At 40.5% G+C, this 21,759-nt stretch overlaps 1 protein-coding gene across 7 annotated transcripts in view; it reads right to left on the reverse strand.

The window, feature by feature from the left end:
- Positions 1–12,542, reverse strand: part of LOC128887435 (cell adhesion molecule Dscam2-like) — a 212,464-nt gene extending 199,922 nt beyond the window's left edge. For 3 of the 7 annotated variants that reach the window (XM_054143283.1, XM_054143282.1, XM_054143281.1), the window contains exon 1: positions 12,218–12,539. In XM_054143283.1, the coding sequence (XP_053999258.1) occupies positions 12,218–12,335 (118 nt within the window). In that variant the 5' untranslated portion in view covers positions 12,336–12,539. Of the gene's footprint in view, positions 1–12,217 lie in introns of all 7 variants that reach the window. The other 4 variants (XM_054143287.1, XM_054143286.1, XM_054143285.1 and 1 more) reach the window with 3 other exon arrangements.
- Positions 12,543–21,759: the final 9,217 nt, after the last annotated feature.

Raw genomic sequence — 21,759 nt, forward strand, 5'->3', positions numbered from 1 at the left:
TGAAAAGTTTGGAACGACTGAAATGTTTGGGGCAGTTTTATCAATATTGTTCTATATTTATAACATACTCGTCACTTTTCATTTTGGTTCCGTTAAAAGCGATAAAAGATAACAGATTTTATTGGTTTTTCGTTTCCAATTAGAGTGGACATGTGGCGAAATCGCAAATGCTTTTTGCGCATTCATTTCGTGCATTACTTCCGGGAAGAAGGCATGAAAGAGTAAATTAAAAAATGCGAAACTATTTCAATAGAACACGAATTATTGTAAAGGCCCGAACACTATTTAGAACAAAAAGAATTAACGATATATACTTTATGTAATCGAAACTACAGTTAATTATTAAAGAAAAGTAATAAAATTTCAAAAAGAATCCACTTGAAAAACACTAGAAAACACTACCTAATAGACGTGTACTATTTTCAATCAAAACATTAAGAAATCTCAAGTAAAAAATAGGTTTTCTATCCAAGACGTCCTATTAGTTATTCGTAGTTCTGTTTACCAGTGGGAACAATACGTACATTTGCGCGTAATTGCAAGAGAGGAGCAAAGATATAAATTTGCGCTTGAATCGTTGCACCACAGGACCCGAGGAGACCTAATTGGCTCTGTTTTTCTCGGGCGTTTCCAATTTCTCCGCGAATTTTCCCAAAGCAAGACGCGACGCGAGTCGACAAACTCGCCTGTAGATTAAACGTTTAATAGTCCGTGAACCGACTAAGTTGAACCGTTCCCTTCTTAACGTTCGCTTTAACGTTAATACGCGTAATACTCGACGCTTAACTCCTCGGGCCAAGTAGTTGAAGCCGTTATTAGTCTGACAGAGCGTCTGACTCGGGGCGACCTTATCTACTGCGTGACTACATGTCTGACATAAGTAGAGCTTATCTACTTCCCGTTTCGAGCAACTTCGGCGAGGGATCGTTTTCCCCCGTGATTGATCGCATTTTTATTACATCTGCCAGTTTCGTCTCGCCTGATCCGGTAAGTGGCGTTCGTAAACTTCGTGTCAGAGATTCAACGTAATGGCTATACGAAGCAATTATGCTCTGCCATGATTTCTGTTACAAGATTATTTCACTGCTGGGAGAATAATAGGAAGCAATTATTAAGCTTTCATTGAACGTCCAAATTCAGGTACTAACGTTTGGAAACATACAGCTTGTTTGATTAAAGAAATAAACGCTTCGACTCGGGAGCAGTGAAATTAATTTCTCGAGATCAAATATAATAGACACTGATGATACTAATTACTATACCGATACTGTTTCCAAACATGTAATTTGTTTGTTCAGAGAAATAAATGCTTGGAGTCGGGAGCAGTGAAATTAACTCCTCGAGGTCAAATATAATAGACACTGATACTAATAATAGCATAGTGATATCCATTATGTGGGTACAAAAGCAAACCTCTCGTTAAAGATTCTATACGCCCAAAGAGCAACGTTATTTTGCATCGAATCCTCATCTTTATCCAATTAAATAATTGATTCATTGGCTAATTGGTTTCCCAACACGTCATAAAATCGTAGAACGATTTGAATTTCTCCCCAACAAAAGCAAACAACAGTACCTCACTTAACGTAATTAGTATTCGCGATACGAAACGTGCGGAAAAAATAAAATAACGAGCCAAATTGCTCTTCGGTCTGTTTGACAATATATATAAAATTATATATATGTATAAAATCCGATACGTGGAATTTAATACGCCCTGGAGGGAAAGGGTTAAACGCGTGTCGGGTACGTGCGTATCTTGATCGTGCAATTTGGGTTCGCGTGTGTGCATCCATGACTGCGGCTGTCGCTGAATGCGCGCACCCATTTCTATTATAATTACACTAATTGCTTTCGCATCGGGGGGGATTCGAAAAAAAAAAAATAATCAAACCGATATACGCGATGTTGTATAAACAGCAACGAAATGCATCGACTATTATTGAGTTGTTCCCACGCCGTTCAAATAACGATCATCGTTTCCCTAGTCGTACAAAGTGCAAATATTTACCCCCGGCCCGTGGAATCATTTCGCGACGTGTAAATATAGAGGGCAAAAGTAAAACATTGCGCTGTTTTATCACGTTAAATATCAGCCATGGTCGTTGAAGTCAAAATATGTTATTCGCGGGTGGAGCTGGCCAAGTGATACGATTTGGGTTAGGTATATATGTCGTAGGCATGAGTATCGAGTAAATACATAAGAGGTATTGGACAAAACTACGAATGATTGCCCTTTGTTATTTTTCATTGGGAAGTATACGTTTCAACGACTCATCTTTTTTGGTCTAATTATTTGCGTTCCAAGGATGTAAATAACTTCAATTATATCTGGAACTATTTTCTGTCTATTTTAGACCGTCGTCAGCGTGGATTCTAAAGCTATTATGAGTGGATAGTAATAAGGGCAAGGGTATAACGTTTCCAATCGAGAAACTACACGTCACAAATAATTCTGGGAAAACACAATCAAAGAGCAATCACCTTAGGAAGCATCAATTTCCTCGTTCAATAACTTTTAAGACGACTTCCGCCCATATATCGATACTGTACCCTGTTCAATCGAGGAACGAACTGTAAATTAAGATTCCGTCTGGTGCCTGGTCGAATCGAATATCATCCTCGAGCGCGAGTGGGGCGAATAGATCATAGGTTCTGTTTGGACCCCCTAATACATGCAGCGCACGTTGAAGCAGGAAATTAAAGTTCACGGCTGACGGACCACGCGAACAACTTCCGCGAAATCAACGATCCCCGTTGCTGGACCGAGGAGTTTCATCAATTAAACCTGTCGTTGGCGATGACGCGAACCCTGCGAATCACAGAGATACCATTGTCGAAAAACGCAACGTTATGGAACCTCCAGCTGAGGATTCTAACTGAGGATAACTTGGAAAAGTTGAATTCAGGCATCCTATTGATTTTCAGAATTTGTACGATGACGAGTTCCACTGAAGATTCACATTTTTTGTTTGGTCATTTAATTGGATGTGGTGTGAAGAATCCTGAGATCATTTTGGAGCGTATTACGCAGAATTTGTACGAGAATATGAAAGCCAAAGTGAAAATAAAATACTGGTAGCCCCGTCCCACCACCAGAGTTCGTCTAACTTTTCTTTATAAACGTTAGTTCATTGGTTCAATTATAAGACGAACAGTAATATAGTAAAATCCGTCGAGCTGAAGCTAAATCAAATACTCGCATACTCGACAAATTTTCAAACTTATTTTTTTCACATAGAATCACCCCCTACTCGTTTATACCACCAATTACGGGACACCCTGTATAATCAGGAGAAAGTCCAATGATTACTTAGTTTCTTTCATCTTCGATGGTTCTAACATTTTCATTGTCGAGTCTTTTTTTTTTTTACTCGATGCCCCGGGTTTGAAATAGAGAAAGAACTTTGGTAAAGAGTTCCAGATTGAAGAAGTTGCAGCATAAAATGGAGAAAATCGGTACAACAAAAAAGTTTCCTTTCCTAGAGGTTGGAACGTGGAAAGGGAATCGAGACGTATTTACGGTGCCACGGGATACACCGAGGTATCGATTCCGAAAAGATTCCGGATGACTTTATAATTCCTCGTAGATCCAGGGGTTAATCCTTTAATCCAATAACGATGAAAGCGACGTTCGGTGTTCGAACGCACTTGAATTGAAATCGAGAAAGCCGAGCAACGCGATCCTTTGGGCGCTGAGAGCGATAAAGAGGCTCCTCAAAGGAATCGGGGAAGAGCGGTTGCTCCATTTCAGCAGCCGATGAAAGAAGAATATAAATGCTAAGTTTTCGCTCTCCCAATCCGGATCTTCCCTGGGTGTACGTACACGCCGTCGATTCTCCGTGATCCCTTTCGCTCCGTGGAACGAGGAGAATCGATTTTTTGTTTCGCATTTTATTTAAAGCGTAACCTGCAAAACGAATATGATCCTCGAAATATTCGACCGTGATGGGCAGAACTGACCAAGGTATAGACAGTTGAAGTTTGAAGTTTGGAAAATGATTCGTCAGGATCGCGTTGGAAACTACTTGCTTCGGCGCTCGAAAGTTTTGTAACTACTTTCTTTGTATACTCGAAGCTTGTTTTCGCATCTTTCTTTTCATATTTTAAGCACCAAATTCGGGTTTAGCGTCTATGCTCCTGCTCAAGTATGCGATAATTGATTACAAAATCAATATTTTCTTCGCTAAAAAAATTCTCACGCATCTGTAATGTCTCGTAAAAATTAATCCACAAGAAAGAGTGTGTTTGTAGACTATTGGCGAAGAAAGAATATTGTTTAAAGAATTTTGTATAAAGAAATATGTTTCGAGAAAGAACGACCTGTCTCGCGTGACACGACGCAGAGGGTCGTTACACGTGAAATGGTTCTGGAGATCGATGCACCTAACCAGCTGATTCTCCCGACAATTATCCCTCTATAGCTGACGCAGCCGCGCCACCTCCATTAGCGGTATTAGGCAGCCTGCAGTCGATGCACTTCAGAAATGCTCTTCTACCCACTACCTTCCTCAATCACGGTGTCAGGGTCATGGTAACGATAAATTAATGGGGAAATTTATCCACCGTTCAATATCACGTGTTCGCGTGTTGCGTCTTATTATAAATGAAAAATCTGGCTGCTTTTCGAACACTGTCTATTTCTTGAATATTTTATCCACGCAAATTCAACGCACTTCGAGTGTATCGAATAAATATTCATGTGATTTTATTTAATTTTTGTGAGTTATTCTATTTTTCAGAAACCATTTGTATCGTGCGACAAAAGTGCTTCTTTGTGGTACGTACACTTTTTTGCTGGTAGCAATTACTTTTCTAGTGGCAGCTGAGGGAACGTTCATTTTGTACTCCGAGACAACTTAAACGTACTTAAGAAACACTGTTAACGAGAAAAGACTAAATCGTTTAGCAATATTAAATATTCACAGGAGTATGTCTGCAGAGGAAGTGCTAAATGAACTTGCGAAAGTAGCAAGAGGAATACGAATTAAGCTCTAACGAATGTAAGTAATAGAAGAAATAAAAATGCTATTACGTGAATCCCTCTCAAGAGATTTACTATTATATTAAACTTGATCCAATAGCATTGATATCGTCAAAATACTCCGCGTGTTTCCTTACAGATCGAGTCCTTTTATTCCCAAGTTACTTCGAATGTTATACGACGAAACCTGGCACCAGCACACGCAAGAGTTCGAGCAGAATGCAGCTGGCCCATGAATGTGTTAATGCCCACACATCTCGTCGATCGATTTCCCGTCGACAAATTAATGCCACCCTTCCCGTGGTTTAGAATTCCAAAGCGGCGCTCAAACTTGTAACAACAGATGGACAAGTTACCGCTCGACGTTATTAACGCGGCCCTCCTATTTAATTTCGCTCGACTAACCCTCGAAGGGAGCGTTAGTCCCCCAATTTTCACCGTGTTAACTTCGCCCTAAATCTCCTACACGGGGGTGAGTAGCAATTTATGGCAAATCGTGGTCGAAACTCGACTAGTAACCAGCGATGCGATACATTATTAATTGACAACGTGTAAGCTACTTTTTGCTCGTTCTAGCACTTACAAATTACTAATTATATCGTTACTAATTATTTATCGGATTATTTTAACAGCCTTCGTCATGCTGCATTGTTCGATTAAGCTCAAATCCTTTTACATCCCCCTTAAGAAGAAAAGGAAAAAGGAGTTAATAAATAAAGGAAGGATTTTCATAATGAACGGGCTCGTACGTTCGTCTCGAATGGTCTTTAAACGATGGACATTGGAACGGACTTCGTTCGGTATCGATTCGAAGGCATTTAACTTGGCTCCAAGTTAGCACTGGGCGTAGACGAAAGAAAGGGTGTATTGAAGGAGACGAGTAAGTGCTTCCTGGGCCAAAAGGCCGCGATTTCTGGCGAAAATTTACAGCGTGGAACGAAAACGATTCTATCGGATTAGGTGGGAACCTTCGTGAATGAACCTCTTCCCAAAACGCGTGGAATATTTCCCATTATCGTCTGCGATTGTTGGCAAGCTCCACCGAAAATAGATTTCGTAATAGGCTCCCTTAGGAAGTCTCTATTGGATGGCTGATGCAGTTTATCCCTTTTTATTTTTTAGTCTCGTCGATGGAAAACGGAATACGCACACGAGCTGAAAAGTTTGGCTCTTGTTTGCTAAACGCGGTTCGACGTAAATATTCAAAATCGCCCCGAGGCGATATTTAAATTTATGTGTACGGAGAATTACAATACCGATTCCTCTGCCCTACGTTCAGCAACACGAAACGAAAGAAACTTTGCGAATGAGATATAACAATATTTTCGCTGTTAAATTCTACTGGGAAATACTGTGCGGAATTCTACGTTTCCCTTTAATTGGGAGTGGAAATTGTCAGAGGAAAACATCACACGATTCTGGCAGCAATACAAAATAAATTCACAATTACAAAAGAAGGGATTCATTTAATTATCAACATCTTTCATAGAATATAAAAAAATTCACGTACAATCATGATGGTTAAAATTAATTTTTTAGAAGGTTCGGAATAAAATAGAGAAGTTCTAAAAATGTCTAAAATGGCTTTACTTTATAATAACCTTTAAATTTCTAATTTTAATTGTAATTTTCATAGCTATTTCTTATGGGGACAAAATTAAATGCTCGCATGTTTAAGGTAAATGTTTCTACCTCGTAATAAAGTACGGATTAATTTCCCCAAATGATTTTAGGCGATCGTATGCTTGGTGCGAATGAAATCCTCGTGCATCAGGTGTAAACAACAAGTGGTTGAAATAGCACGGAAGAGATCGAGTGTTTGTTTAAGGTCGAGATTTGGATTCGAGCGAGGCATGTCTGTAAAAGGATTCTGGGAATGCGCGCGGAATGTTCCAGGCCGCAGAGATAAGTACTACGAGGGTGAGAGTACGTGTGAGTATGTATGTGCATGTGTGCTCAATAGTTCCTAGAGTACTGTGTGATCGAAAAGTAGTTTAATTGACTGGAGTCGTCCGGAAACAGGGTGAAAGTCTGAAACCAACAAACGAGTTGAGAGCCAGAACGAAGAGTAAATAGCGAGGGTTAACAGCGTAGAGTGAACAATGGGAATAATTCAGTATAGTTTAAATTAGTGTCAAACAACATTAGCTGTGATTGAGAGTTCGAGTAAGCCGAACGAGCGAGAGCAGAATCCCTTGAAATTACAAACGAATCACGAGTCAATTCTCCCACGCATTAATTATGCAGGATGCGGTGGTATTCGTGGTAAACCCGATAGATTTATTCCTCGTACGAAAGAAAATGTAACGTGAAATCAAACTGCTCACTCCACGAAATCGGTGCATAACACTTCGTGTGGCCCTCTCGTTGGTTGACGTGTCTGACCATTGCTAGGTATTTCTACTGGCGTTGGTTCGATACGACTACATCGATTCAATATAATTACCATGACATTATATTTAAGTGTAGATAGTAATTGGTATGTCAGAGAAAGGACGATACAAACTTTTTGTAGAAATTAACGTTTCACTTTGAATAATTTGTGTCAGATTATTTAAAAAAATGCTCTTAGACCTCCATTAACACACCAGTTATTATTTACTATCTACCTGTATTAATGCTTGCAAGATGCATTATTATCACTTTTTCATTTATATTTGCCCGCAGCAAATATTCGATTTATATCGAACCGATCCCTCTTCGACTGAACGAAGCGCTCAAGTAGAAATCTCCAGTAATAGTCAGACATAGCCAAATCCAGCTCGACGAATCCTCAAATCTCATTCCCTCGCAAAAGAAACATTCTACAAAAATACTATTCCCCATTTTCTATTTACCTATCCTCTCCTAGCATCGGTCCGTTTCCAATATCACCATAAAATACACATCCTGTATTAGCAAAAGACCTGCCCAACCCCTATTTCCTGCAGCGCAAACGTTCATCGAAAATCCATTCTCAGCCGAAAAAGAAAATCTGTCGTGTACACGGCGCCCGTTTCCGCGTTCCCAAACGCGATCCCGTTGACCCCAATTCGTTAATGTAAATAACAAGATCGATTACGGGTAGGGTCTGGTCCATTTCCCACCGACATCGACGTAAACCATAACTCGAGAGCGATTAGTGGCCCCATGGCTGGACTGAGAGCTTGCGAACAGCCATAATTTGAGAAACACTGACTCGTGGAACGTCGGAGGGCCACGAAAGATAATTCAGGACAACTCGAAGGACAGAAATGCGCGAGATAGGGCTGCTCCAGGATTTGGCAATCGCGTTAACTCCATGATTCGGTCTGCTCCGCGTTCAGCCTCCCTCTCCCACACTTTGCGGTCGTCGACTGCCAGGTGACCCGGTTGTTACTATTCAAGAGTCAAGCCCGGAAGTTAACTTCACACTCGAGGGTACCCCACGTCTCTTGCTGCAGACTAACTTCGCGATGCAGTCGAACGAGGTACGAGGACACATGTTCATGCGTTCGCGTGCATAAGCCAGGCATGAGATCTGTCAGTGGCTTAAACTCTGAGACCCTTGAGGAGGGTGAGTATGGAGTCAGGAGGTAAGAACCCAGGAGGAAAGATCCTTAACGCTGTTGGAAAACAGAGTTAAACGGGACTTTAGAGGGTGGAGATAAGGGAGGGTTGGATATTACTATCCCTGTGTCCACTGGGTGGCACTAGAAGAAGTATAATAGAGTGTCTGCAAGGAGTTTAGAGTGTCTTTGAATCTGATAGGTTGGTACCTTTAAGGCTTTGATACTCTCGAATGGTATGCACAGATATTATATTAATCGTTAGTGACTTGGTTAGTGATTGTTATTGATTGAGGTTTTATTAAACTGCCGTGAGCTCACACGTGTCTTACTTCTTTCATTAAATGTTTTTTTGACATCAAAATCCTCGCAATATTAACGACAAACCACCTATTATTATCTTTCCCCAAGATTCTTCTCCTTTAGCCCGAGTAATTACAATAACAAGAATTAGATAATGCAATTCAATCGCGAAATTCTGCATGGTAAGTGGTTAATTCGAAGTTAGCCAATTCGATGCATCAGGATAACTCGGATCCAGCGCCCTGTCGCGGATATACAGACCTGACAGAAGGGAAATGGGACTTCATTGGCAGGAGATCGACAAGGCTGCTATCGGCATTAGCTGTGTACACTGTTTCCTGACGCCAGAGAATATTATCGAGGGCGAGCATGCCACGATCGAGAATTACTAGCTAACGAAGTGGAGTCAACATGCGTGAAATCTACTTTTCCAGAAGAAATAGATGGGTTACTTCGACGAACTGTGAAAAGCTCTTACCTCGATCAAAGTCGAGTGGAAGAAGATGCTAAACGTAAATACGTGGTGAATTCTGCCTGGCAATTTACAGGACGTGGTAGATCGCATTCCAAACAGCGCATTCGATGCATTTAAGGTATCGAGATTTGTTGAAATGTGCGAGAAAACGAGACAAGGGTTAACGATCCTTCTTCCTTGGCAAATAATGAGACGAAACGTTTGGAACCATGTTTAGTTTAGTCATTATTTCGTGTGAATTGTGTGAAAATGGTCTTGGAAGTGTAGCAGAGTACATTTCCTTGCTCGATAATGGGTGAATGGGGGATGAAAACAGGTTATATTCGCGTTAAAACGTTTCATTATACCGAATTAAAAGTTCCTAGTATACTCGTTGGTTAAATTAATATCAGGGTGGTCAGTGAGGCTCCTTCAGAGGCATAAATGGCGCCATTGAGACCTGCTCATTTCGTTTGTAGACTTCATTCAAATAACAGTGCGAGGGTGGTATTGGTCAGCCGTGCGTGTGGGTGGATTACCAGCACACAGGCTGCGAACAGCGTATGACGTCAATTATAAAACGTTCACTCTACCTGTAACCTTATTTTATATATTTTGTTTCCTGTTTCTGAATGTTATTTTATCTCGAATTTCACAAAATGAGATTTTGCTTTACATTTTACGAACTGAAAAACACCGACTCGTTAAACGGAAATAAAATTTAGATCGGATGCCACGTTTCTGACAGGAAAAAGAAACTAGTAGTTTGGTACAATTTTCGTTTGAATAGGAAAGACGCAAAATTCAACGTCCTGTACGTTTCAAATAAATTGGAATGCAGCGAAACGATGACTTAAACTTTACATAATTTTCCATGGACTAAGTTATACTTCAATTTCACCATGATACCGTACGTCTATCGGGGGAGGTGAACAATTTACGACTGAGTGATCCATAAGCAAGAATTCTAAGATTTAATCTATAGTCTACTATTTTCTAAACAAACTCTAAAGCAACAAAACCATGCCTAAAACCATTTCTGATTCCACAAACATTGCACCATAGAACTACGTTCACAATTTGCGCACCCTGACCCAAAATTATAACGTCTGCAAAAACCAAGAAAACTTCCAAGCCGCACTGCATGAAAGTTTCCCCGCCGTTTGTCTTTTTTTATAGAGAATTTAGTTTAGTCTGCATTAAAGTCGCCGGAAATTTATCGTGCCTCCCGTGAATCACAGTAGAGGCTTTCCAACGAGCTTCAAACATGGCGAACCTGCTCAAAGGGAGGTAACGGAAACCGAAGCAGGGTAAGAAGAAAAGCCGATCAACGACGACTGGAGTGACTCTAAGGTGGCCACGAGGATTTTCATTGATCGTCGAGCATTAAACTTCTACGCGTTGTTATCCTCCTTCGTCCACCCTGTTCTAACTATCCGCCTCGAACATTCGCGATACAGTCGGGCTATAAGTTGCACGCCTCGCTATAAATCCAACGACGATTCGGTGTGGCGGCGGCAGTTTAAATTTTAGGAGAGCCACGCGATAAACCACGTCCACGGTATCGTGCGTTTCGTCGCGCGTAACAACGCCGAAAGAAAATATTGCGGAGTTCGTTTTATCGGCGATATTTTCCGACGGGTCTCGCCACGGTTACTCATAATCCCAACGATTATTTTTGTCATGTGCAGTGCTCTGGTCGAACGGCGACTCGAGTAGAAATCATCTTTTCTTGTCTATCGTGACGGCTTAAAAATAACACCTTAATAAACCAGAAACACGACCATTTTTAAGAAACATATGCACAACTGAATAAATATTTTCTTAATCTTTAACATGTCCAGATATATTGTATAAAAGGAGAAGTCGGGGCTTGCATTGATTTCTTTGGAATTAATTTCTATAGAAGACTATCTTAGAGTCTCTTAACGGTTTTGGCTAACCGATATTACCCTCTTGTTTGCAACTGTTTCCTCATTCGAGTAAATTGAAGGTTGGGTAATCGCGATTGCTCTACGAATGGGACAGTTTAACGAGCCGCAAAAATAACAATGCTAGCGTTCTCCAAACCCACCTCTCGTTCCTTCGAACTTGGCGAAATCTATCTGGACCCGAGTCACGAATTCTCTCACCGAGTTCGTTAGCTTTTTGCGCAGTTTTACCTCGTTCGGGATCAAAGGTGGACGAGTTTGCCTGTTACGGAAGTCTCTCTGGCAAGAACTTTCATCCCCTCTTCGATTCTTAATCCAATGAGAGAAGCAAGATTAGCGCGAACTAAAGCATCGAGTTTATAGTTGGCGCAACAAACACAGAGATCTCGCGTAAGCTACAAGGCACCCAGACGATAACATCTTAACGTACAGCACCCTCGTGTGCAGGGTGCTAACAATTCTGGACCAGTTAAGGGATGCTTTGTGAACGCTGGGACTGTAACCATTTCACTGCTGAATTTCAATGGCAAGGGAAACCTCTATGTTGTAATTAATTTCCGACTTTATTGCTCGATAGCTGTGCTTGGAAATGTGTATAAAGATTAAGCGAAGAGATGAAGAATTTGAAGCCTACTTAAAACTTTGTACAAAACAAAGGTATCGTGTCACGTAGAATCAGAATAAAAATAAAGTAAAACGTATCTACATAGTTCAAATAAAACGAACAAAGTCTCAATGAAACCGATGAAACAATCGGATAAGAAAAGTGCCTCACACTTGAGTCAGCGATTCGAAACGGTGTCTTCAAACTCCCTCCAACTGATCGTTCTTACTAGTCACGTTTCCGCTCTTATAGCAAAATCCTCCTCCACCTTTGAACAAGAACGCGTCGCGCTTACGCAAATACTATCTGCCCGTCGCGAGACTACGCGACACCTCTGTACCTTCGCATCCCTATCCAACCTCCGGAATTCATCTTCGTAGACACGTGCAAATGTGTTATAAAACATGTACTCACAGCGTAGGATGAAGAGGACGACGATCCAGAGAGACAGGTTCCGAGCCACGTGGCGAAGATCGACGAGCAGTGGCCCCATCCTTGCGCACCGTCCACTCTCCAGACCTCCCTCGATCATGACACCGATTTCGGGGTAGAACCTCGAGGACGGATCGTCCACCGTCCGGTTCCTGGCCCCCGCGCGACTCTACCTTCTACTATGCTGCTCTCTATGCGTCTAGATTCCCGTGTGTAACGACTACTCGTCCCTATGTGTAACGCGATCCCGCACAATTGCGCGTGATCCTGTCTCTCGAGCACTCACCGCGTCGGGCGCCAGTGAGAGACTGGTAGCGTTCGGTTCCGCGCGCGACAGGTTCCCGCGATGATTCGCGGGTCGTTCGCGTTCGTACGTCCTCGGCCAGTATCGCCAACCCCTCGACTCGCGGTCTCAGACGTCCTGCGCCGAGGGTGAGACGGCCACGAACCACGGAGCCGCACGCACCCACACAGAGGGAGGTATCTAAGTACGCGTATATCCGCGAGGTTACGAGAACCACCGACCGCAGCTCAGCCAGTGCGCCAGGGAACCCTCCAGAGTTCTCATCCCTCTGCTCCCGTTATCTAGGTACAACTCCTCCCTCTTCGCGTCCTTGTCCAGCGTGCTCCCTACCCCCTCGTCCTGCGATAGCCGTGTTCCGTGCAGTATCCACCGCGTAACACCGTCGGGGATCACCGCCACCCCCTCGGCTCCCCAGTGTCGTCCAGCGTCCATCAAGCGACGACCTCAAAGAGCGAGGGAACCTCGTGTAACCTTACGCCGTCCCTCGTCGCTGCGAACGCAAATTAAATAGCGCGGCGAGAATACGGCGACGATTAGCCGCTCTTCTGGGAACTTGGTGTTCCGCTGGCCTGAAATTATTACTGTCCTATCTTCTCATTTTTTTCTATTATTCTGAATTAGTTTGGTAGTTGGAGACGAGCGCGCAGTTCCTGACCTCGATTCATTAACGCGTCGATTCGACTACCGCGCTTGATTATGTCGTCCTTTGAGGACGCGGCGACGAAAGCTCGACTGGTGGCACCGGGATGAACTGGAGCGGATAAATTGTTGCGTATTCCATCTTGTTTGATGCTTCGGAACCTTTGCGCTATGTGGCTTTCTCTTTGTATCTGTAATTGTTGAAAGGTTACATGTAATTACATTTGAGATCAGACGAATCGTTATTTCTGTAAGAATTATTGTTGTATACATTTTCAGGTATAAATGAAGTTCTGCTAGAATTTTATTATCAATCAGTGTTTTGAATAATCTTTAACTTCGACCACTTGGAGGAAGGTCCAGTAACAGTACGTCCTGCAAAATTCTCGTTACGATTTGGTTCAAGCGCTGAAAGGGTGATTCTATTTCATACTGCTCGTTGTTTTTGACTGTTACGCTACCGCGTATGGAAGAAACGAAGCCAGTAATTACGCTACCGAGGCAGATTGAAACGAGAGATTCAAATAATACTTCGCCGTTGTCCGGCGTTACTCGATAAAAAAGGATAAAACAAGGGAAATAGCAATGGTCAGCGAGTAGACAGTGGAAATAATTCGCGTTTACCTGGTTTTTAATCGCGAATCCTATAACGAAGAAGAGGCGTGGGATGATTTTATATGTATAAACGTTCTAGGTGAAAAATTTGATCGAATAACGATTCCCTCTCCGCCTCCCTTTAATTAAATTGCATTCCGTTCCTGTTTCCGGATTGTATAAACATTTCTTATTAATTCCAGCACGATATAATCGGGGAATATTATAACCGTGTTGATAATCGTCGAACGGGGACCGTACGTTAAACGAGACCGATGCGAAACACGTTAAATCGAGATGGAAATTCGATTTCGCGCGGGGAATTGTTTTCCAGGATTTCAGCCACGGTTTTCAAATGTCAGAGGTAAAGGTGAGCTCGATAATCGACAACAAGTGACCTCGTGCGCCGTCAAAGAGCGGTGGGAACTGTTATCCAGCGCTGTTGGCGCGGCCATAGGCGCAAATTAAATAGCAATAGAGCACACAATCGACTTGTAGTTTCGTCGGTTTATGTATATCGTCGACTCCACCGTATTTTTAACCGACTTCGAAAAGGAGGAGGTTACTCTATTCGACATGTATATTTCTTTTTTTCGATTATGTTTTCACGCAGAAGAAGAACGGACGAGGAAAAACTAACACGTCTTTCGAAGAATTCCAATATTATCGATATCGTGATATTGAAGCGTAGCTTTTAGCACATCCATGTATATTTACATTTAGATGAAATATCACGATGAAGTCAATAAAGTCTGTAAATAATAACAAATAAATCTTGTTTGGCAATCGCGAATTGATGAGGGAATTAAATGAAAAAGAAAAACAAATATTATCCGCAAACACTTGAAGGATGATAAACAAGATCAATAAGTATGAGTAGGAGTTTTTACGTAGTCCATATTTCGCTAAATTTTGCAAACCCTACTGTTCCACATTAAAATATGAAATTATCCTGGCTTGTACGGAAAGATCTTAAAGAACGCCTTAGTGATGCGCATGAGACGAGATAAATCTCGATCTCGTCTCGATTTCGAGATGTGATTCGAAATCGAGATTACTTGTAACATTCGAGATCGATATCCAGATTTTTCGAGATCAAGATCGAGATCGTAGAAATCACGTCTCGTCTCGTCTCGTCTCGTGAGCATCACTGAAAATCATCCTCGAATACTCATGGTATACGCAATGGCCGAGCCACTTTGTGGCATTCCAATTTCTGTAAATCGTACATGATTAACTCATCAGCACTTGGCTCTTCGCGATTGCTAGCAAACTGCTGCGTTAAGGGATCATCGCAATCAAGTTTCGCCGTGGGGAATAAGTGAAACATCAAAAGCGCGACTCGCCCCGATCGATGGATATCTTTCTCCATCCGTTGGACAGAAATTTACACAAAATGAATAACGAATATTGGAGATAGAACGCTAACGGACAGTTAAATGAAGGAATTGTTCCTGCAGATTGTAAAGAATTGAAGATCGATGAAACTGAACGTTAACGTTGACGAGCATACAAAAGACGACAATTAATATTATATTAATAATTTACCGATTAAATACCTCAACTTATGACTATACCACATACTTGAAAACAATATAATATAATACCACGATTATTTATTCAATTTTAAATCATCGAATTTTTAAATACTGGTCCCATTGTCCTGGATTTCTCTCTCCTAACGTGGCGTCATTTTTCCAACTCTAGTTGGGAAGAAAGGAGTGTCGAAAGCTACAAGTGTTTCGAGAACGTCATCAAAAGCTGCCGTTCGATTCGCAGAACAACAGCGGCCGCCATTATATGAACAGATTGAAGTGGGATTTTTATTGGAAACTGATACGCGGACTCCGCGCTCCGTGGAACGAAATCTATTGTCGTCGCGGCACGAAGCGCGCCCGACCACGCAAATTGTTGGGGAAACTTCGACAAGAACACACGTATCCGTGGATCATTTGTAGCTACAGGCCCTTCCATGATTACCTTGTTTCAGGGATTATTTGTTGCGATCGCAAGGAGCGAGCGTGACCGCTAACATCTATCTAAAAGAGGATCGCGGGGCCACTGTTTTGCGGTGAATTAATGTCAAGAAAAGGGCGCAAGATTAATCGACTCGCTACTATATCGTACCTAATCTTCTCGACTATCGCCCTGAATTAAAACAAGTGAGAAATGGAATCAAGGATCGCGACAGATAAACAATACTGGATAGCTTCACAAAGATCCATTTTGGAATCATCTCAGAATTTTTGATGTTTGTAATCTCCCTTTTAATTTCTCACCTATTTCGTGCGATTAAAAGTGGTCTCCTCCGACGTGAGCTCGAAAACCTTGCAGTTCCAGTGTGCTATTGTCTCCTTCTTCGGAACTAACGAAAAACCATTTGGAGTTACTTATAATTCAAAACTAAATGAATTAAATAGATGAAGGAACATACGTAGGATCAGGGATTAAACGAGCCTTGGATAATGGATCCTGAAACTTAGCGGACGTATTGTTCTCGAAGATGTTGAGCATTTTCACATCAGCATGCTGGAAAACGAGGAAAGGAATATGAACAACCGACAGTATTAATTTTAGTAGACTACATGAGATCACCATAAATGTATATATTTGTTACATACATATATCAGATATCACACATCAAAGTACATATACATATATATCTTTCACATTGATTGACCGTCAAATATACCTACATATAGATTGTCGAATACTGACGAATACTGAGCAATGAAATAATCGCGCAACAAAGGTATATATCATTGAATATCATCGTTCCAACCATTCAAATAATACGTGTAAACATTAATTCTTGACTCTTACAGGATAATTTAAACAGTACAGATTCAATCTAATCTGTTACCGTCTCAGTAACATTAATACAGCGAACAATACCAGAACATCTATATGCAAGCGAGAACACGATCACGTTAATTTTTTACTTGTTAAAATTTAACTTAACTTTGCTCAATTTATTATCTGCTTGTCGATACTTGCATCAATTTGTTCTCGTAAGCAATAATTCCAATCCCTTCGACGGAGTCAGCGACCGTGATTGAAAAATCGTTTAAACTTCGCCGAGGAATAAGGTTAAAGCGATATACCGGGTGAGTCACGGAATCGGTCGCAACGATATTTCAGCTGGCTCTGGTGGTTCTACGAAAAAAGTTCATCGACGTCAGACGAAGAATTTATTAATGCAAAAGGAAACCTGCAAAAATAGCCTTCTTCCATTTCAGAAGAATGCAATCACCTTTTTCTAAAGAACACCATATATTCTTCTTTTCAAATCTTTAAACTACAAATAAAAGGAAACGATCTAATAATAATATATTTGATTTCAATTGTCTTGGAGTCATTTAATTTACGTCTAAACTACGATCCATGTGAGTTAAATTACAAAAAAAAAAAAAAAAAAAAATACTTAGACTTCGAAGCATTAAGTTTACCATCCACCTTGCTCCATTTATATCGTTTCAGCGTGTCGTGAAGAAATCCTGAACGAACGCTTTAATTACGTCGAGTCCAGGATTTTAGGGGACGGATTTCGAGGGCAAGTATCGCGCAGAACTTTTATCTGATCATTTGTCCTCGATCCCAACGAAAATACGGGTACGTCGTAATAATAATCACGGGCGGCTACGTGAGTTACGCGCGAGCGAGTAATTTAAAAGATAAACACGAGATACAAATTACACCGGGTGATGGGGAGAAAAAAAAAAAAAAAGAAAAACGAGACAATCGCGAGTTGAGTCAGGAGCAGGGATAACGCAATTTAAAGCTGCAACGAAAAATACGAGCGTTACGCGAAGCTTTCGCGAGCAAAGATTGCGCTCTGAATCTAGCTGCGATTTCTGTAATTGCGACACGAATGCGGCGTTAACGGTTTTAATTAAAATAAACGGTTATACAATATCGTAAAACCACCATAAGCTTGGCGACCAAATTGGTGGTCCTTCGACATTTTCATTAAAATTTGTATTCGCGACTAATCGATCGTAACGTCGTCAAAGGAATCACTATTAATTTCAATGAGGAACAGTTGTGTCGAATTTTCTAATTTCGTCACATTTCTGCCGAGTCTTAATTAACACTGCACGACGTTAGGAATCTACAATGAACAGAGAACCCTATTGAAAGTGGCTAACTCTGCGCAATTTGGACGCTTGATTCGAATAAAAAAATATAATCCGGTTTACGTACTCGCGGTAGAAAAATAAGCTTGACGCCTCGTAAAAAACTGTTCGTCTAAAAACTGTCTTCGTTGAAATCATATTTTTCTAAGTACAATATTGAGCAATGATGTTCCAACTCCTCTATCCGTTCAGTTAATATTTAAGTAAAACATTTTTAACTCAAACAGCGGCTACGAAATCAACGAGTACAGAATGGCCTCGTTTCACAGAACGTGTAAACGAATTGGTCCAATGTTTCCAATTCGACTCGAACCGATACCACAGTATCATCGATTCGAAATGAAAGCAATTTGTCGACTAGATATGGTCACTCGTGTCTCTCCAATGGACCAAAGACCGACCGTCTTGTATTCTCGTGCGAGGCACATAAATACACACGTACACACTTTCGCGCATACACACACGCGCGCGTTTTCCTGCAGCAATCAACGTGCTAATCAAGCTTTTGAATCAATTCAAAGGGTACAGTTTCCTGGCAGACGGAAGTTAAGACGAACTTCCATTCCCATCGAAAGGGTTATTATAACGACGAGCAATACATCACAACTACTATCGCTTTTACTAGTCTGTATGTGTTGGACGATCTGTATTGTACCGTACAATTCGCAACGGCGCTTGAAACTCGACAATTTTGTCGCGGTACGCGTTTATGTACTCACGAGATACAATTGATACGATTGTGGTCGATAATAGTTTTCCATTTACCTTATTCGATAATATCACACTGAGAGGGTTTATACGGTTAAACATGTATCCACAACACGGTTAATCACAAGTACGTTGAAAGAGTACACGTAAAAAGAAACGAGTAATGTGTTTCAGACGTGTCCAGGCTAAACTCTTACCAAGTGAAATGACGGGAAATTCTCGCGCATGCGCTCTGGTGATGGCGCGTTTACAAGCCAAGATTGATCGATGATCGATATGCGTATACCGCCTGTAGGCATAATGACCAGGGATGGCGTGAAAAATCACTAACAATGATATTTCACGGTGATCACACAATCACGATCGCAGTCGTGATTAAACTTCGATCACAACCGTGATCCGAAAAATGGCGTTTCAGAAGCGGGTGCGCAGGACCCAAAGCCAAACTCCGAGTTGACCTCAGCGACAGTTGCGGAAAAAGTAGAAAACTCCGGGATAAGGACAGAGAGGGGGATACAAAAATTTCAGGAGAGACGAGGACAGGACGATTAGGCTAGCATGATCTTTTTTCCAGGATATTGAAGCAAAGAATTTTCAATATATTCGTTACACTTTGGCGGATGCGTCTCCAAGGCCTGATTTTGCAATTTCGGTCTTAAAACTTTATAAGCAATAAAAGTATGTTTGCTATCTTCATTTTATTGCTTATAAAGTTTTAAGGCCGAAATTGCAAAATCAGGCCTTGGAGTCGCATCCGCCAAAGAGTAACGAATATATTAAAACCAGAATTATTAAAAAATATTGCTTCTTTGCTTCAATATCCTGGAAAAAAAATCATGCTAGCCTAATCGTCCTGTCCTCGTCACTCCTGCAATTTTTGTATCGCCCATTCTATCGTTATCCCTGAGTTCCCTACTTTTTCCGCAACTGTCGCTGAGGTCAACTCGGAGTTCCCCTTAGCGGAAATTCAAGAAACTACAAATCAGTCAAATTTAAATTGTATTAAAATTATATTAACATTGCTTTTAGACCATATTATAATACATATATAACCTAAAAACAACGTAATTCATGAAAAGTGAAAAGAATGTTTTCAACCAATTAGAAGCGATCACGAAGAATCACGAATCACTGTGAAAAATCATCGTGATTGAGAATGAACGTGATTGAATCACGAGTGATTCAAAAGTAGCAGTTCACTCACGCCATCTCTAATAAGGCCCCCGAAAAGCGCCCTCTACACTCTAAACAACTAGAGCAACTAAAGCCCGCCAAAAAGAATCGCTCAAAGCGGGTATTTTGAAACTCTATACTTTTTGTTTTAATAAAAACAAGAATTGGACTTTCAAGACCTTAGTCTGGATACTTCTGACGACCTTTACTATAAGAGTACTTTCAACTTTCAGATAAAGACGAGTATGATTATGTATGCATTTCACAAAGTGCACAGCTTTTTTGTAGCTCGATGTACGTGAATCAAGTAATCGAAACTGTAGGCGTTTTCTTGCTTTCCCCTTTTCGCTTATTCTATCTTTTACTTGTATCTTTATATTAATATTCTGTATTAATTGATTACGAGATAGGTCTGTATCTTTCTCAGTTCAAGACCCTTCATTTAAATAGCAAGCCATTTATTTTCTTGACGTGCAGACCGTAAGCTCGAAGCAAACGGTTCCGTCAAGTCATGACGACCAGAAATTTTAAGAGAAAAATGAGTCGAGTCAGGTCTTGTGACTTGGAAAATTAAGACCGAATCTTCTACCATATTAAGCCCATTTATAGAAACGACTTATAATATATGCCACGTCTAATACAGATATGTTATACATCGTACATTTAATGATTAATTTACCTTCATATTTGTATGCATACGTGCAATCGTAAACGGATTCAAACAGAAATAAAAGAAACCAACCTGTTCTTGAAGCTCTTTTCGCGTTTGTAAACAAAATCTAAATTTCCATTGTGCCAACGAAACTGAACTTTTTCGGTAGCAGAAATGCTAATTTTTTGACAGCTAATAATGAAGAGTGATACTTCTACAGCAAGCACACAATCTAATTACTCAACTGAAGAAATGCGCGAGCTTCAATATAATTCGAGGCGCTCTCTAGTGCGTGAATGCCATACTACTTATCGACTATTCGGCCGAAATATATTACCCACTGCATGTAACAAGGAAATCTACTGATGTAGTACAATTACGTGCCACTATTTTATAATATGATAAATTTTAAACAATAAAAATGCATAGTATCAGACGAATTTCAAAAGTGAAACAAGAATTCATTAGAGAAATAATTTCTCAGCGTTGAGCACTATCTAAAACCATTGAACAGATTTTCCATCTTTTACCTAGAAACACATTCCATACGAATTACATTGTTATTACATTATTATATACGTAAACACACAGAAAACATTTAAATTTTATATTATACTTATTAATATAGACTTAGACTACTTATATTATTGATATATTGTACGGTTAGACAGATAACATATATGCAGTGAGTTGGCCATGCCAATACAGTAGTGAATTAATGCTATCTTAAATCTAAACGTAGTATAATCACATTCAAGTTATAATTTAGTATTTTTGATTAAATATCAATAATCCGTTCAACTTAAAGATAGAGTGGATATAAATAATACTGCTTCGCAAAACAGTATCCCATTGGTCCGCTGTGTTGACATTGCTGTGCTGACCAATGGTGTATCGTCTTATATATAGACAATCAAAGTATGAGAAACATGCATTATATGAATAATGTATGATTAATACAATCAGCAGTAATTCCATTTACTTGCAATCTATGTTTACATTGAATGGATAATATAATAGATGCGTCTTGCATATGGTTATATGTTCTATTTCTATGTATTTGACATCTATGAATATGCAGGCCGTTAATCAGAAATTGTAACAAATAGAATAGGGCCTTCGGGCCTGAAACGTAAATTGTAATATACAGACATTAATTGCAAAAAAGTTACTAAACATTTTCATGTAATGCGTTTTACTATATCAGCAAATTCATGAAAACTCACCAAAGCAGTGTAACTAGTTAGGTACCTGCCTTATCGTATTACAAAAGTTACTATACGAGTAACCAATCATGTAAGTCTAGAAACTTTCTCGA

The sequence above is a fragment of the Hylaeus anthracinus genome, unplaced genomic scaffold (genome assembly GCF_026225885.1).
Source record: "Hylaeus anthracinus isolate JK02 unplaced genomic scaffold, UHH_iyHylAnth1.0_haploid 11989, whole genome shotgun sequence".
NCBI classification, from domain to species: domain Eukaryota; kingdom Metazoa; phylum Arthropoda; class Insecta; order Hymenoptera; family Colletidae; genus Hylaeus; species Hylaeus anthracinus.